Here is a 17938-nt window from a genome sequence, read left to right on the forward strand (position 1 = left end):
AATTGCTTTTCACTTTTCAGGATAAACTTTTGCAAAATTTCTCAAAATTTAGGCTACTATCAAAAGATTTAGGATGAGATTAGTCACAGCACTCTGAAATCAAATGGCTCTTATGTGAATTCCAAAGTTAGAGCTGAAAATCAAAAGATAAGTATGAGCTGCCGGTTATTTGTTATTGTAAATGTAAGCTCTGGGACAGGTTATACATCACACAGGACTTTGGCTCTGTAGTGATTGTGATGGTAGTAACCTTCATACTCAGTCTCCTATAACACTCATTTCCTCAGAAAAACTGTTAGCATACAATCTCCATTTACAACAGCAAACTTTATAGGTGTATTATATTTTACCATTCATACTGCAACAATTGATTAATTAGAAATTATTAAATCTATATTTACCTACACAGACAATATGTTCATTTTGTTTACAGATAACTTACCTAGGAAAAATGTCATATAACAATCCAAGCTGGGTAAAGGCCTTTATAATTTAGGTTTCCTTTAAGGTATTTGCACAATGACAAATTTGTCTCATAAAACTTAGAAGAAGTTATTTTTATAATTCAACAAGATATGGTTTTATGCTGATATTTGTATAATTCATTGTGTGGATCATGCCATGGCTATCTTTCTATTTATCTATAGATTCACAAAGGACATTTCCCCCATTAGTCTATCATGCATAATTCAAATATAAACAATAGTATGCAAACTTTTACAGTGTTGCTAAGCTTCAGTTCTCCTGAGTACATTCCTTGGGGTGGAATTGATCAGTCAGACTGCAAGCATGTCTCTGGGCTCTCCATTAGGTTCCATAGTTTCCATGGACACTACATCATTTCCATTCACAACTACAATTCAAATATGATTTCTCCACAGCTACAGTGTTTGTCATTTTCCCATTATCATCTTAATAATAAATGCAAAGTAATATTTCATCATGGTATTGATTTGAATTCCTTAAATCTTAGTGTTGAATCAGATTGCTTCATCTCTGTAGATATTGTGATGAAAAGGAAGCTTTTGTCTCTTTCATAGGTTGACAGTAGGCACCTCTCACAATGTCATATTCTGTTGGTGCTTTATATTTGGTTTCAGCCTGAAGCAGTGCAATTGTGTAGACAAAGTCTCTACTCTCTTCCTACAGATATAGAGGATACTACTGTCAAGCTTTGCAGAGCAATCAAGGTACAGGGTGATACCGGTATCAGTATAACTGGATCAGGTGCCAAAGATCCACATAAGATGTTCTATATAATCTTTATGTGGTATCTTCTTTATAGAATCCATACTATTTCTCACAACATGCTATCACCCTCAAGACAAGATAACTCAACCTGCTAAAAAGACAAAGCAGAAAACACCATGCTTTTCTACTTCTTCTACTTCTTGCAATTGGTTTTGGTGCCATTACCAAAATATATGGAACAAGTTGGTTCACCAAAGCCACACACACACACACACACACACACACACACACACACACACACACACACACAGACATACAAGCAAACACACACACAGAGCTAAGACCCAAGTCAATGTTTTGTATTCTAGTGTAAATTTAGCCGAAGTGATTTTTCAAAGTAATTAAATAAATTTTGGTGATAGATCACTTTTTTCTTTCTACAACTTCATACTTTATATTTTTCTGAGGCTATAACTAGGAGAATTCTAAAAGTCCTTTGTGATAGAATAACTCATAAGAAAATTATATAATTATAATAAGAGAATTAAGACATTTTCTTTATAATCAGATACTGTCCATGTTGTAGTAGCAAATTTTATGAATGAGGAAACCAGGGTTCTTTGTTGAAAGTCTAAGGAACAGGACAGGACTTTAGGACTGAGGAAGCTGAAATTCAGAAATGTGAACTGCTCAACGAGAGACTGCACCAGAATTTGTGGCCTCTGATAGGCCATGCTTTTTATTGCAATCTTGAGACAGATACTATTTTTTACTTGAGAAATAATATTATTCCAGTGAACATATTTCTAAGAAACAATGTATGTAGATTTCAAGACAAATTCTTAAGCTGAACCCTCAGGTCATGAGTTCTAATATGGAACAGTGTTTAAATCTCAATCTGAATTAGCTCAGAGCTTTTTGTATCTGTCTGCTTGAGTCCTGTAACTATAATGTAGAGATCCCACTCATCTAATCAAGTATCAGACTAAGTAACAACTGACTGTTGTGAATTATGCATGTGTTTAAATAACTTGATTTTTTTTCCACTTTAGTGTATCAACATCCTTGTGGTAAATGTCCATAGTGGAGTCATTGTCATCTGTAGACATGAGAATTACTTGCAGCTTCAGTTTTCATTGTTCTGTTCCCAACTTTGACAAATCTAATGCAAACAACAAAAAACAATAGACAATCAAAGAAATAATAAATCTGGTAGATTTACAAGCAGATGTTATACAGAAAAAGTTTAGCAAATAGAAATAGTTTAGAAAAGGATGGCCATGGTTCTATGGTGCTATCTTGGCAAGCTTGGTCTTTGTAGACTGTGTGTCTCCACTTATGCAGACCAGACTTTAACACTGGAGTCCAACTGTTCAAAGCTGTACAGAAAGTCAGCAAAGACAGTATACCTTTCTCTACACACAGAAGAAACACTTTTAAATACTTCACTGCTAAGAATGACCTTTTCTCCTTGATATTTTGAAACACAGCTGTACCAACCAGAGGATTTGCATATTGCTCCCTAGAGAGGACCTCTCATTACAAGTCCAATACAAAAGCTAGCTCCTCTTTCTTCCTTCACTATTCAGAATTACTCATATCACGTGCTCAGAATGAAGTTTCCTGCTCAGTTTCTTGGGCTGATAGTGCTCTGGATTCCTGGTAATTACAGAAACAAAGATGAAGGAGAATGTGGAGGAATGGGGATTTCTGGGGTCCCATAGATGTGGATACATGTTCTGTCCATGAATTAGATTGCCACACATGTTCTCCAATAGTGGACTTGTGAAGTTTAGAGAGTAAAAGGAGGAGAACCTGGGCATTTGTGGTAATTTTGACAAGTTTCAAAGCAGAATACTAATTAGTAGGAAATTAATTAAGGAAGGGAAATAATTTTATACTAGCATTACTTTTGTATATAACAGTTTATTTCTCTTATTGCAGGAGCCACTGGGGATATCATGATGACTCAGTCTCCCCTCTCTGTAGCTGTCACTCCTGGAGAGTCAGCTTCCATCTCCTGCAGATCTAGTAAGAGTCTGCTACATAGTAATGGCATCACTTACTTGTCTTGGTACCTTCAGAGGCCAGAAAAGTCTCCTCAGCTCCTGATATATCAGATATCCAACCTTGCCTCAGGAGTCTCAGGCAGGTTCAGTGGCAGTGGGTCAGGAACAGATTTCACACTGAAAATCAGTAGGGTGGAGACTGAGGATGTTGGCATTTATTACTGTGTGCAGTTTCTAGAAGTTCCTCCCACAGTGTTACAGCCTTGAACAAAAACAGCACACTGGAGCTGACATAACTGCCTCATAAACTGCTTGTTTCAGCTATAGCATGGTATAACTGGCATGACAAAGTGGATATATACTTTTAAGAGACTCTTTTGTCCCTCTGACTCAGCTATTGACACAGTGGACCTTGGAAATGGGACCTTCCATGAGAGTTCATGCTGGGAGGATGACAGCCAGTAGCTTCTCTGCAGGTACAAGATTTCATAGTGTCTTATCAGACGAAGTGCAATCAGTTATGTCAATGATAGGTAGGACCACATCTTGACCAGGAAGTCTACAGTGTGCATCTCTTTGACTTTCTGTTTCATATTTAATCTAATTTCAGAACTACATGAGACTCAGATAGTTATCTAAATATATTTGTTTCATTGGTCAATTTTCTTTCTCTGGTTTTTAATTCCAGTTTGGCTTATTGAGGACAGGTTGCTAGTCTAGACTTGGGGCACAATGTGTACATTATGTAGCAATAGGAGATTCTTTGAGACTTTATAAAAGGAAGATGATGAAAGATCCAAGATAATGAGTAGTTGATTTAGTGTAGAGAAACAGGGAGAGACAGAGAGAGACAGAGAGACAGAGAGACAAAGAGACAGAGACAGAAACAGAGACAGAGACAAAAACAGATAGACAGACAGAGATAGAGCTAGAGACAGAGAAAAAGAAAGGACAAGGAGACTAAAATGTCTGAACCCGGATGTGTGTTGTTTATACCTTAACTCTATGTCTTATCTTCTCTCATTTTCGTAGTGAAAGATCATACCTTGAATGTCCCTATAATATATATACCTGTCAGAGTCCATGACAGTGGGAGTACTACCATTTTCTTTTGTCCCTATTAATTAATTTATTCATTTTGCATCCCTGTCAATGCCCCTGCTCCATCTCTGCCCCTCACAAGTCCCCACATTTCCTTCTCCCCTGAGAATGTGAAGACACCCTCTGCATATCCCCCTATATTTGTGCATTAAGTTTCTGAAGGACTAGGTTCATCATCTCCCACTGAGGCCAGAAAAGGCAGACCAGAAAGGGGACTGGACTCCCCAGACTAGCAACAGGGAACACTCATTTTTAAGGTCTCCATAGCACCAGTTAATATATGAAAGAGGGGGAGAGCTACTCTAAAGCTGTTGCTAGATTCTAACATTATATATTCTTTTTCTTAGGAAAGACTTAATGAGATGGGGAGTGCTGGCATATGCCTTTTATCTCTACACTCTCCAGAAAAGACAGAGGTAGGAGTTTCTCTGAGTTCAAGTCCAGCCTTGTCTGCAGTGTGAGTTTCAGAACAGCCATGATACACAGTGTAACAATGTGTTAAAACGTCAAAATTGAGAGAGAGAGAGAGAGAGAGAGAGAGAGAGAGAGAGAGAGAGAGAGTTATTCAAAGAAGGAAAAAGGAAAAAAAAACATAGCAAGAACATAACATAAAGAACAAACTGTCCTCAAGTCTATGCTTTCATGAATAAAATCCCTCAAACATCAATATGAGAAGGTGTGGGTGTTTTATATATCTATAGATTAAGGTAGAATCCAACAAGATTTTCTATAGGCTATCAAGATTTTCTCATATGTGACCCTCTGACGCCATTTAAGAAACCCGTTGCCTTATGCACCTAATACCTGCATAGAAAATCCAGAATTTCATATTGCTGTCGTTTTTCCATCATTTGGTTCACAGTGGTGGACTTTTATTTTGCTTGGCTTTCCTTGAACAGCTAAGTACGTCTTTACATTGTATACGTTTCCCTGGAAGATCCATGCATTCTAATCTGATATCAAATGCAGTTGTAGTCTTACCTTGCCTTGCAATGGTTTTTCAGTTCAATTCCTAAGACTGAGGCACCCCCATCTTGTTCCTGTTACCGCAGATATTCTGCATGGCTGGTAAGACCAGTAAAGTTGAACACAGGGGACCCAGACGGATGGGTAATTCCCTAATGAGACAATATTTTCCACAGAGAGATCTTAATGTAATCTCCTTCAAATCCTTCAATAAAGAGTTTACTAGCTTTTCAGTGCTAGTGAGAAAATAAGTTTTTTGTATCTTCTCTTTTTTTCTATCTCTTTACTAAGCATGTTTCCACTTACTCTGCGACTTTTTTCATTCTTGCTCAAATTTCCCTGTCTCCTTCTTTTGGTAGGTCCTTGCTGAACTCCATGGCTAACTGCAAGGTCATGGTTTCTTTCTGCCTGTTTTCTATTTCTTTTCTGTCAATTTCTGGGATTTAGAGTTTGCTTACAATATTGTTTTATTTTTAAACTCTATATTTTTAACACTTTCAATATGATTATTTCTTGTGTACATAAGAGAGTTTATGAAACTTAAACAGAGGCTCTGAATGACTATTTTGAATTGAATGTGAGGACCTCCATAAGGTATTATAGAAATGAGCCAACTGGTGAATTCTGTTCTTCATGAGAATCAAGCAGAATTTAGCATTCTTATCCTGTCCATTCCTGTCAAGTTCCTTGTGGACAGGGACAGCTTTCTTAATCATATGGTAGATCCTCATGGAGATGAGGAACTTTGGAATTATGGTTTCTCAAGATTTTATTAACTGTCACATAATAACCATGTGTCATACTACAAGAGTTCTTCAGAATCATACCTATATGGGAGGTAATAAAGCCTTGCTTCACCAGTTGGTAAATCTGTTCCTTCATTCTCTCAGATGTCAATTTCAGTCTCATAGCAGCAATAAGGCTATTGAACAATACTATCTGGGACAAAATCTGCTCTGGATGTATGAGCATTTCAGCTATGATGCTAAAGTTCTGGTATCAAATAGAGACTCAACAATTTTAATTCTGACATTAAATTATTTTATTAAGAACGATTCATGGGTTGGGGATTTAGCTCAGTGGTAGAGCGCTTGCCTAGGAAGCGCAAGGCCCTGGGTTCGGTCCCCAGCTCCGAAAAAAAAAAAAAAAAAAAAAAGAACGATTCAAATCATGAAGACATCACAAATATTTTAAGTTCCTCCTACCTTTTATACTCTACAGTCTTTCTTTATCTTTTTTTTTTGCTTTTTTTTTTTTTTTTTTTTTTTGCTTTCTCATAGCAAGTATGCCTTTTCAGTATGGGGCTGCCACATCACTAGGTACAAATGTCCAATGGATTATCTGGATCCAAAAACTAATTGTTTTTTGGTACTATAGTTGAAAAGTTACAAAAAAAACCTTATCAATGAACTTCAAAAAATCTCCCCCACATGTTAATGTAAAAGAGCATTTTTTTCTCAATTTTTTGAGGTTAAAAATAACAAATCAAGTATAAAAGTTTAGTGTGATTATCAGTATTAAAATTAAAAAATTCATTGGAAAAACATTTTAAAAGTGATTTTGTTTCCAGGAAATGATATACCAGATGATTGCTTAGGTTTTCTTAAGTGTGACCATGAAAGGTACAATCTGCACATCAGTTATTTATGTGTAGGGGCCTAGCTTTGCCCCATGCATACTCTTTGGTTGGTGGTTCAGTCTGGGTGAGCCCATATGGGCTCAGGTTATTTTACTCTGCATGTCTTCTTGGAGTATTCTTGACCCCTCTGTTTCCCTCAATTCGTTGCCCCACTCTTACAAGACACCCAAGCTCCAACTATTGTTTAGCTGTTATTCTCTGCATCTGTTTCTCTCAGCTTCTCGATGAAGCCTCTCAGAAGACATTATACTAGGTTTCTGTCTGTAAGCATTGCAGAGTATCAATAATAGTGTCAGGGGTTGTCCCTCTCACTTGGGGTGGATCTTGAGTTGGGCCAGTTGAATTGGCAACTTGCACAATCTCTTTTCTATTTTTATCCCCATATGTCTAGTAGATAGAATGAATTTTAGATCTTAGACTTTGTGGGTGGTTTTGTTTCCCTGTGCCTCCATTGAAAATAAGGCTTGTCTACAGGAGGTGGCTACTTTATATTCTGTATTTCCTGCTGCGTGGAATCGCAGCTACGGTGACGTCCATAGATTTTCAAGAACATCTCTCTGCTCAGGTCTTAGGCTTGGTTCCAGAGATGGTCAGTTTCAATTCTCTCTCCCATCCATCACTTTCTCTCACTCTTGCAACACCTGATCTCCACCCATCTCCTGCCCAGTTCCATCCATCCATCCACTTTCAATGTCTATTTTATTCCCTTCCTGAGTGATCTTCCCTTCGACTGTCCTTGATACTTAGCTCCTTTGGGTCAGTGAATTGTAACATGTTTATCCTGTACTTTCTGGCTAATATCCACTTATAACTGAATAAAAAAAAACATGCGTGTCTTTCTGAGTCTGGGTAACCTGACACAGGATATTTTCTAGTTCCTTCTGTATGGCTGCATAAATAATGGTGCCCAATTAGTCTCCTGTACTATCCATTCAAGCTTACTCCCCATTTTTTTTATTAAATTTAGTATACCTGGTTTTTTTTTTTTATTAACTTGAGTATTTCTTATATATATTTCGAGTGTTATTCCCTTTCCCGGTTTCCGGGCAAACATCCCCCTCCCCCCTCCCCTTCCTTATGAGTATACCTGGTTTTATATTAGGCTGTTTGATCCATGTGGTCTTAATTTGTTCAGGATTATAAATATGGATCTTTTGCATTCTTAAACATGCAGCCATCCAGTTACACCAGTATTATTTATTGCAGATGCTTTATTTTTTTTCTTTGTATGATTTTAGCTTCTTTGTCAAAAATCAAGTGTCCATAGGCATGTGGGTTTATTTCTGGTTCTTTGATTTGATTCCATTGATCAACATGTCTGTTTTCATGTCAGTACCATGTGGTTTTTATTAGAATCACTGCACCTCAAATTCAGGGATGATGTCAGTTCTTTTATGGTTGTTTTTGCTATCTAGGGTTTTATAAATTTTCCATATGAATTTGAGAATTGATCATTCAAGATCTGCAAAGAATTTTGGTGAACAGCACAATATAGGATAGAGGATATCCTCTATCCTCAAGAGGATAGAAAGTAGCATTTCAGCATGGTCATGGTGGTGTACATGTCTAATCTCAATGTTTGGGAGGTAGAGCCAGATGGACCTTTGTGAGTTTGAGGCCAAACTGGTCTACATAGTGAGTTCCAGGACAGTCAAGCCTACACAGAGAAACCCTGTCTCAAAGCAAATAAACAAACAAAGCAAAGTAAAAAACAACGAAGAAAAAATTGTTTAAAATCTTCATGCTGGTCCACAACAATTGGAGTGAAAGCTGTCCCTGAAGTGATTGCTTTTCTGTGGATCCTATTCCTCTGGCATGATCCTGCCGCATACAAGAATGGATCCTGCTCTCAAACCCATTCTGTTAGCTTATGTTGTTTTATTAGGGAATTGATTCCATGGATGTTGAGAGATATTATTGACCAATGATTGCTAATTCCTTTTTGCTAATTCCTTTCTTTTAATGTTGTTGGTGTTAATGTGGTGTGTATGTGTGTGTGTGTGTGTGTGTGTGTGTGTGTGTGTGTGTGCGCGTGCACATTGATATTATTGGCATGGAATTGCTTACTTTCTTTGTTTTCTGAATGTTTTTATCCTTCTTGGGTTGCAGTTTTCCTTCAAATATGCTCTCTAGCACTGAATTTGGAGATAGATATTATTTGAACTTGGGTTTGTCTTGAAATATCTCATTTTGTACATCTATGGAAATTGAGAGTTTTGCTGATTTAATAGCTTGTATTGGTAGCTGTGTTCTTTTTAGAGGTTTTAAGATATCTGTCTAGAACCTTCTAGCATTTACAGTCTCTGTTGAGAAGTTGGATGTAATTCTGATAGATCTGCCTTTGCATGGTACCTACCATATTTTCTTACTCCTTTTCTTTGTTCTGTAGATTTTGTGTTTTGATTATTATATGCCAGGAGGACTTTCTTTGCTGCTCCAGCCTAATTAGTATTCTATAAACTTCTTTTATATGGATAGGCTTCTCTTTCATTATGCTGCAAAGCTTTTCTTCTATGTTTGTGTTAAAAATGTTTTCTGGGCCTTAGAGTTTGGATTGTTTATCTTTTCTATTATTCTTCAGTTCCAATATTTCCTGAATGTTTTGTGTTAATTTTTTTTCAGATTTAACTGTTTCTTTGACTGATATGTCAATTTCTTCTATAGTATATTCTATGTTGAGATTTTCTCTTACATCTCCTGCATTTTGTTGCTTATGTCAGTCATCTGTTATCTTTCGTAGGTTTTCTAGCTCCAGAATTCAGTTTGTGTTCACTTTATGCTTCTATTTCTACTTATAGGCTTTGCACCATTTTATTTTTTCCTTCACCTATAAATTGTATTTTCCTTTATGTCTTTAAGGGGTTTTTTTTCTTCTCAAAACTCATTTAACTGTATTTTCCTGTATTTGTTTAAGGAATTTACTCCTTCCCTCTTTAAAGATCTCTATTTTGTTTATAAGATTACATTTAAAGTTATTTTATTATGTTTTCATTGTGTTATGATGTTCAGGGCTTGCTCTAGTAGAGTAGCTGTTCTCTAAATGAGCCATGTTGCCCTAGATTTTGTTGATGTTTTTGAGCGCCATTAGTCATCTGAATGGCTTTCATCTCTGGATGTTCCTGTTGCGGTTGGTATTGGGAAAATGTTAAACTCTATGATCCTGATGTGGTAGGTATCTTATGGATATCTGGGGCTGTATGTCTCCAAATCAGCAAGTTTGTATGGTTCAATTTCCACAGGTATGTGTGGGTATGTATCTGCAGGTCTAGTGAAGGTGTGTGGAGAGGTTGTGGGAGAATGGAGGTCCCCCTGGGATAGCAAGATACACAGGGCAACTTGGATTGACCCAGATGGCTCAGTGAGCAGGGAGGATTGGTGGGGCAAGGGAAAATTAGGCTGTATCGTTCAGTTTTTGTTTTGAAATGATAACTTCGTGTGAGATAATTATTTTAATGGTGACTGCAGCTTCAAATTTAAAATTTACTTCTTGTATTTTTCATTGTCTAGAGAGAAGTATCTAATGTGTATGAATATGAAAGGTAGGTTACCACCTGGATCCTGGCTTTTCCAATCATGTGATGGCTTAGTGCTCCTTTGCTCAAGTGATTTGGCCACAAAGAAACAGCATTAAAGCACACACACACACACACACACACACACACACACACACACACACACACACGCAGAGAGAGAGAGAGACAGAGAGAGACAGAGACAGAGACAGAGAGAGACAGGGAGAGAGACACAGAGACACTGAGAGACAGAGATACATAGAGACAGAGAAACCGAGAGAAAGAGAGACACATAGACACAGAGACACAGAGAAAAACACATAGAGAGAGGGACAGAGAGAGAAAGAGAGGGCACTCTTGTTTCCCCTGCATTTATATTGTTCACGTCTTGCTGATGCCATCTTTCCTCACTGTAAAACAATGGGGTTAATTTAGAACCTTAAGCAGGAGTAGTGTGTTTTCTTTCCCATGCCATGCAGTGCTGCTATGTTGGAGGCCAACAATAGCTGCAACAGGGTGGAATTAACTATCTAAATCTATGATTTTAAAACCACTTTGGATCAAATGTAAATTGAGATCCTTTGACATGTCATAGCACATCTTTTTATACATGTGAGACTAAAAGTACATAAATGGGCTCTAGTCAGAAAGGTTCTAGAAAGTTTTAAGACCCTTACAATGATCTCCTTTCCAATACTGTAATAGAAATTGTAGCTGAAGCAAATAAAATAATAAATAAAATCAGAGAGATAGAAATAAGGAAAGAAGAAATCAAATTGTATTCAAATTTGGAATTGAAATAACACTATATGTTAGAGATCACTAAAATTCTATCAAAAACCTTCCAGAAATAAACAAATTGAATAATATGGCAGGGTACAAAACAGACCTGCACAAATCAATAGCTATTCTGTACATTAAAAACAAACAAATAGAGAAGGTGAGAGGAGACAGATGCACATATACCTTGTACCCAGACATGGCTCTTAACAGCAGCCTGGACATGGATACAAGTATGGTCTCAGGTATCAGAACAGGTCACTCACATCAGTAAAATCCTTGGGTGCAGTATAGTCCACAGCCACTATCACAAATTCAGGCCATTTCATAGGCCATGCACATTCACATATTGTCAAGGGACAACACAGTCCTTTGACATCAACCTGGACTCCAGCGACTGGTCAGGTCTACTGACACACACATGACCCTCAGCAGTATTACAGGACCTGGTGTTCTTTTGAAGATGTCAACTTCAGAATGTAAGTTTTCTTTTTTATCTTTGGTTTCCATCATTGAGTAGATCTAGTATATCGGTGCAGCTTTTCAGAGGATGAGTCTGCATCTGCTTAAGATCCAGTATGCTGAACAATAACTTATTATTATGAATATTACTTATTATGTTATTTATAATTTTCTACTGCAGAGTGCCAGACGTAATATCCAAGTGATTCAATATCATTCCTTTCTGTTGGCATCTATAGGAAACAGTTAACATTACTTGCCTAGCAAGTCAGAAAAATAGCAATGACCTCAACTGATACTAGCACAAATTCAGACTAATGCCTATGATTTTTCTCTATGCCCCCTATTTGCAGCATGGTGGTCAATCTAGGTTCAGTGGCCAATATTCTGGGAGAAGTTTCATTATAACCATCCAAAGAATAGTCTGAAGATGATGAAACTTAAATTTGCCTATAGAATTATAGTAGACCTCACACAGTGATATGTCAAACTGTAAACTAAACAGGGAATTAGAAGTTGGAGGCTGTTTTGCCTCAGCTTCTCATACTTGTCTTTCTATGTACTCAGACTGTTTGCATATGAAGAAGTGGTTGGTCTAGAAAGTGGCCATATATCTGCACATTAATCCTTGTCTCTCTGGTCCTCTGACAGCATTTTGTGTGCATCTACTGCACACTGCCAGGTGTGTGTGCTCACTAATCATTTGAAACTTCAACAGTTCTATGAAATCCACAATCTAAGAAAGAGAGATCCTGATGCTTCAAACTATATTGAACACATCACAGGAGAGGTTCAGTCTTCACCTCATATGGTTTAGAGCAGGTATTAATGGAGGTTGAACATCTTCTCCTTTGACTTGAAACTTTGGTGAGAATCTTTATTGAGAAATTCTACAGGAAGCAGATACTACATCCTGTGCCTCTTGTGTACCATAAGTCTAACCACCTCTGCCATGTGCTTCTGATTTCATGATGTTCTGTATCATTAAGTGACAAAAATGAGTAGATGTTATGGGAGCGTAGAAGGGCACTGGAGAGAGACTTAGAAATAACCTTCAACTAAAGGGATTAAATGCACTGTAATTATTATGTTTATGTTCCTGTGATAAAATACTATTCAAATTAACATGGAGAGGAAAGAGATTATTTGACTTACATGTACAGAATACAGTTTGTCATTGACAAAACGTAGAGCAGAAACTCAAGTAGGAGGTGATCATGGACAAATGCTACTTACTGGGTCTTCCTCATGACTTGCTCCAAATAGTTTGTTCAGTGTTCTTCTTCATACAATCTAGGACTATTTGTTGAGGCTACTAGTGTTCTCAATGGGTTGGGCATTCCCAAATCAATCATAAATCAATAAAATGTCTCTCACTTTTGCCCAGAGGTCAATCTGAATGGAGAGAAAATATTTGCTCAGGATTTCTCTGCCCAAATGAGGGCAGCTTTTTGAGTCAGTTGATAAATTAACCAGCATATACCTATCCCAATAAAAATTATGAGAAATCCTAAAGTATAAAGATATTTTTTGAAGTAAGTGAAACAGTATTGTATTTACATAAATCAAATACCTGTATCAATGTAGTAGATTAGATAGCCTAAAATTAGGCTGCCAATTAATTTTTAAGGGAAGAAGTAAAGAATACACAATTGGGAGAAGACCATCTTTAAAAATTAATTAATTAAAATATTTTTATTTTAAATGTATGCATGTTTAAGTCTCTGTGTATATATGGATATGTGTGCAATTATGACATATCACAGGAAAAGAAACTGGATTAATGCAAATGGAGTTACAGTTAGTTGTGAGATACTAAATAGGTGTTCTAGAAATTCCAAAGTATCATGGGTCTTCTGGAAAAGGAGCATACACTTCTAACTACTGAGCCAACTCTCTAGTTCTATGTATTTACTTAAAATTACATTTACTTTGTGTGTGTGTGCATGTGTGTGTGTGTGTGTGTGTGTGTGTGTGTGTGTGTGCGTGCATGCGTGTGTAGTGCACAAACCTCAGCCACTTGGAGATGTTTCCTTCTCATCCTGTGGAAGCTTGTGATCCTGCAAATTCATTGTCTTACATAAACATGAGTTGATATGCAATGAGTTCAGAAACATGAATTTGAGCACACATTCAAGCCTTTTTAAATAAAAATCATAGAAAAATTGGTAATAGCAATGTTCCATTGAGCTGACTTGTATTACATTTTATATTACAAATGCATTTCAACGTATATTGTGTTCAAAGTGTGATACAATATTTCCTAAATAGAAAATGTGGAGCGATCACTAATTAATTCATCTAAAACAGAAATTAATAGGAACCCAAATTTGACTTTTTTACAGAAGAAATGGTATTTCATTTATTACTGATAATATAAGACAGAATTAAAGAATTAGGCAGACCGATTAGGCTTCCCTACACTGGGTTTTGTATAAAATTCACCCAGTATTTGAGGTTAGCACTTGAGGATTTGAGTACTTATAATGTTCCAATCATGGTGTCCAGTTTCAAGCTTCTGTCCAATCATGCAGTAAATGGCTTCAATATAAAATGTCCTTAAGAACAACTGATTCTCAGGGGACCAATCTGAACCAAGGTTTTCTATCATGTAAGGATACTCTCCTCATTCCTTCTCTGCTACACATCCTATGATCCTTTTTTCTTTGCACCATATCCTGAGGATGTCTTTCCTAGACCTTTTCTTTCCAATACTCTGTTTTCATATGCTCTACCAGCAAAGCTTGTGTCCTGGAATTCGAATAGTGGCAGAGAGCTAATGGCAAAAGAAGAGATGTCAGACAGACAGACAGATGACAGACAAGACAGTAAAGCTGGAGTTTGTTGGATTTTGCTGCCTCCTGTCCCCTGCAACCTAGAACCTTAGCTTCAGTATAGGAGGAAGTTAGCTGATCTCCACATGTTCTCTATAAAAAGAGAACAGAAAGACTTTTCACACACTGTTCAATTATTCATAAACAGTCATGCAGGACTTCCAAGAAGATCATTACTTTTGAGCCTGAACCATATCAGAAACTTGATTTGCCAATGTTTTATGAATCCAATGCCTTGAATTCCTTGATATGATCATTAATATTGATAACATACATTCACCCATGACTTTACTCACTCGGAATGTCCTCTGCTTTATATCCTTATATTTTTATCTTTGTGAATTCTTACGGTATTATAGAACCATAACAAGTATCAATAACTGCTTTTCATTAGAAAATATAAATGATGTATCCAGAGGGATGTCTACTTTTGTAGTGCATTTATTAGTTATTTACATATTTTTATGTCTTTCAAAACTCAAATGTATATTTGTATCTTATCAATAATTAAGTCTATCTATGATTATTATTCTTGTACAATTCACATCATTAATTGGTGGTATACAGGGGTAACCATAGCACCTAATTTTGGGAAATAAGCCCAATAACTCTTTCTTGCCCAAAGAATATCTAAATGAGAAAATAAAGATTACTCCTAAGGCATCTTCCAAATATTTGAATGGCAGTTGTGAAAGATGGACAAACATGCAAAGCTATCAATAAATAAATGTCACAAACTATGTATGAAAAAAATGAAAAAAAATCAATTCCCTGGAGAGCAAAGCCAGGGTGTTCTTTGAGTCCTAGAGAGAAACATATTTTCTGCAGAAAATTGGTCATACTGAGAACATATGCTTGAGAGGCTGGTTCAAGTTCATTTCCTTAGCTTGAGACATTGTTGCAATTTTGCCCACCTAATCTGGAGACTCTTTTGATTTTCATGTAACTAGAGACCAACCCATGGTCCTGAGGACTTGTTAATAGGATGTTACACCTGTGTAGGAGTCAGTCCCAATCAGAACACAGCAGAGACATGAGAGCTCCTGCCTGCTTGGGCTGCTGCTACTCTGGACCCCAGGTATTGAGGACAGCATTGCTCATGGCAATTGGTCAGTGGTGCCTGGCTTGTCAAGAAACTTCTGAGTTGACCTTTGAAGGAAGCATTATATAGTTTTTGTGACATCTAGATGACTCAGTCTCCATTTGAAACTACCTTTAAGAGATACAATCACCATCAACTATCTAGCCAGTCAGAACATTGGCGATGCATTAAATTGATATCAGCAAAAACAAGGGATCTTTCCTAAGCATCTGATCCATGCTGGATCCAATTTGTCTCCTGGGACCCCATCAAGGTTTAGTGGCAGTGGGTCTGGAAAAGATTATACCCTCAGTATTACCAGTTTGCAGCCTGAAGATATTGCTACTTATTACTGAGGACACCACAACAGTTACCTGCCCACAGTAGAACAAGTTAAAACATAAACTGTTCAAAAAAACAAAAGCATGAGCCAGGGCTGTCCCAGCTTCTCCTCCTGGTGTTCTACTTGTTCAGATCATTATTCAGATGAATATGGTCCTTAAGGACACTGCATGGTTTTGGAAAAACTGGCTAAAAAGTTTCCTCTTCTTATGCAGATACAACAGCAAAAGTAAGATTGGTTCATTCTGATTTATTAAAGCTATAATTTACTCAAAGAAGTATTTCATATATGGCATCAATTTGGATTCACAAAGCAAAGACCCATTCAAGGGAGATTTAAAAGAAAAGAAAAGAGGAAGAAGACAAGAAGAAGAAATATGAGTTTACAGTGATGTCCCCTATGAGGACTTTAGTTGACATTTGTAGGCCATATATATTAGAGCCTAGAACTTAAATTGCTGGCAGAAATATGGAAAGAAGGGTCACAAATAGACAATGAACTTGACACATTTCTAGATAATTAAGATAGCTAACTTCCAGCCTATTTCATATCTGGTTTGATTTCAGACAAAGGCCTGACAGGCTTTCATTTTTTCTGCCATAAAAGCCCTTCCAACTGTCTTTCAATTTCAAGGCTGTATAAAGACATATTTTACACAAAACTGTGGGCCTATTAATTTACCTATCTTTCTTCAAGCTGATGCACCTTAAATTGGGATAGGAAGACTATTCAAAGTTCCTTAAAACCACTAGTTATCCAAGGGATTCAAAGCTTCATATGGATTCCAGGGTTCAAATTTAGGTTGTCAGAGGTGGGGACAATTACTCCTGAAGTCTTTGTGACAGCTGTCAAACATATATGTCATCTTTATAAAATTTTTATTATTAGCAGTGTAATCTTATATATTGAGATTTAGTAGTCTGATCAGTATTTTGTATAATGCACCAGGAAAACTTAATTTTTAAACTTCCTTCTGGAGGCAGAAATATTGTAAGATCCAGAGGTGGTGGTAGGTGAGTAAAAAGAAATAGCGCCACCCAGTAACAACACAGCTGATACACATACAACCTCACAAAGATTGTGATAGCTCACACTCACCTGTACTAATTCATCCCTGAAAATGGAGTACAGAGTAAAAGAGAAAATTCTCAACAGAGGAATGTCTAATGTCATCAGGGAAATCCAAATCAAAGTGTCTCTCTGATTCCACGTTACACAATCAGAATAGGTGAGATAAAAAATTCAAGGGACAACATATTCTGGTTAGGAAAGGGAGCAAAGAGAACACTCCTTCATTGCTGGTGGGAGATTAAACTTGTACTACATCTCTGAGAATCAATTTGTTGGTTTCTCAAAAAATTTGGGATAGTTCTACAACAAGACCCCATTTATACATCACTCCTGGGCAAATAACCCCAGACGTGCCACCACACTACAAAAACATTTACTCAACTATATTCATGGCAGTTTTATTTGCAGTAAGCAGAAGCTGGGAACAACCCAGATTTCTCTCACTGCAGAAATAATCCATATGACCTTTAAATGAAGAACGGCTAAAGAAAATGTGTTATATTTACACAATAGAATACTACTCAGCCATTAAAAGCAAAGACATCACTAAATTTGCTGAACACATGGATGGAACTAGAAAGCATCATCCAGAGTGTAGTAACCCAGCCCCACAAGGGCATATAAGTTTTGTACTTCCTTATAATTGCAAATTAGCCAGAAAGTCCAGGATACCCACATTATAATCCACAGACCCAATAAGCTATTAACAAGGAGGGCCCAAGAGAGGAAGCTAGAATTTCACTCAGAAGGGGAAATGAAACATTCATTAGACTTGGATGAAAGGAGGGACCTTGGTGGAAGAGGGAATGGAGAGGGGAACAGTTTTGAAGGTGGGACCGTCAGGTGTAAGTAAAGCATGGGGTAGAGGGCCAGTAGAGTGAATGGAAATCAGCAGTGGGAAGGTAGGAACATCTCTAGGATATGTCAGAGACATAGGAAGTTCCAAGGA

At 37.1% G+C, this 17938-nt stretch overlaps 1 gene segment (V, D, J or C); it reads left to right on the plus strand.

The window, feature by feature from the left end:
- The first annotated feature begins 2739 nt into the window (after positions 1-2739).
- On the plus strand, positions 2740-3482 carry LOC690044 (immunoglobulin kappa variable 2-28-like). The segment is given in 2 exon segments: positions 2740-2853; positions 3136-3482. Coding segments are annotated over 2 exon segments (381 nt in total).
- Positions 3483-17938: the final 14456 nt, after the last annotated feature.

Source organism: Rattus norvegicus, chromosome 4 (assembly GCF_036323735.1).
Source record: "Rattus norvegicus strain BN/NHsdMcwi chromosome 4, GRCr8, whole genome shotgun sequence".
Classification (NCBI taxonomy): domain Eukaryota; kingdom Metazoa; phylum Chordata; class Mammalia; order Rodentia; family Muridae; genus Rattus; species Rattus norvegicus.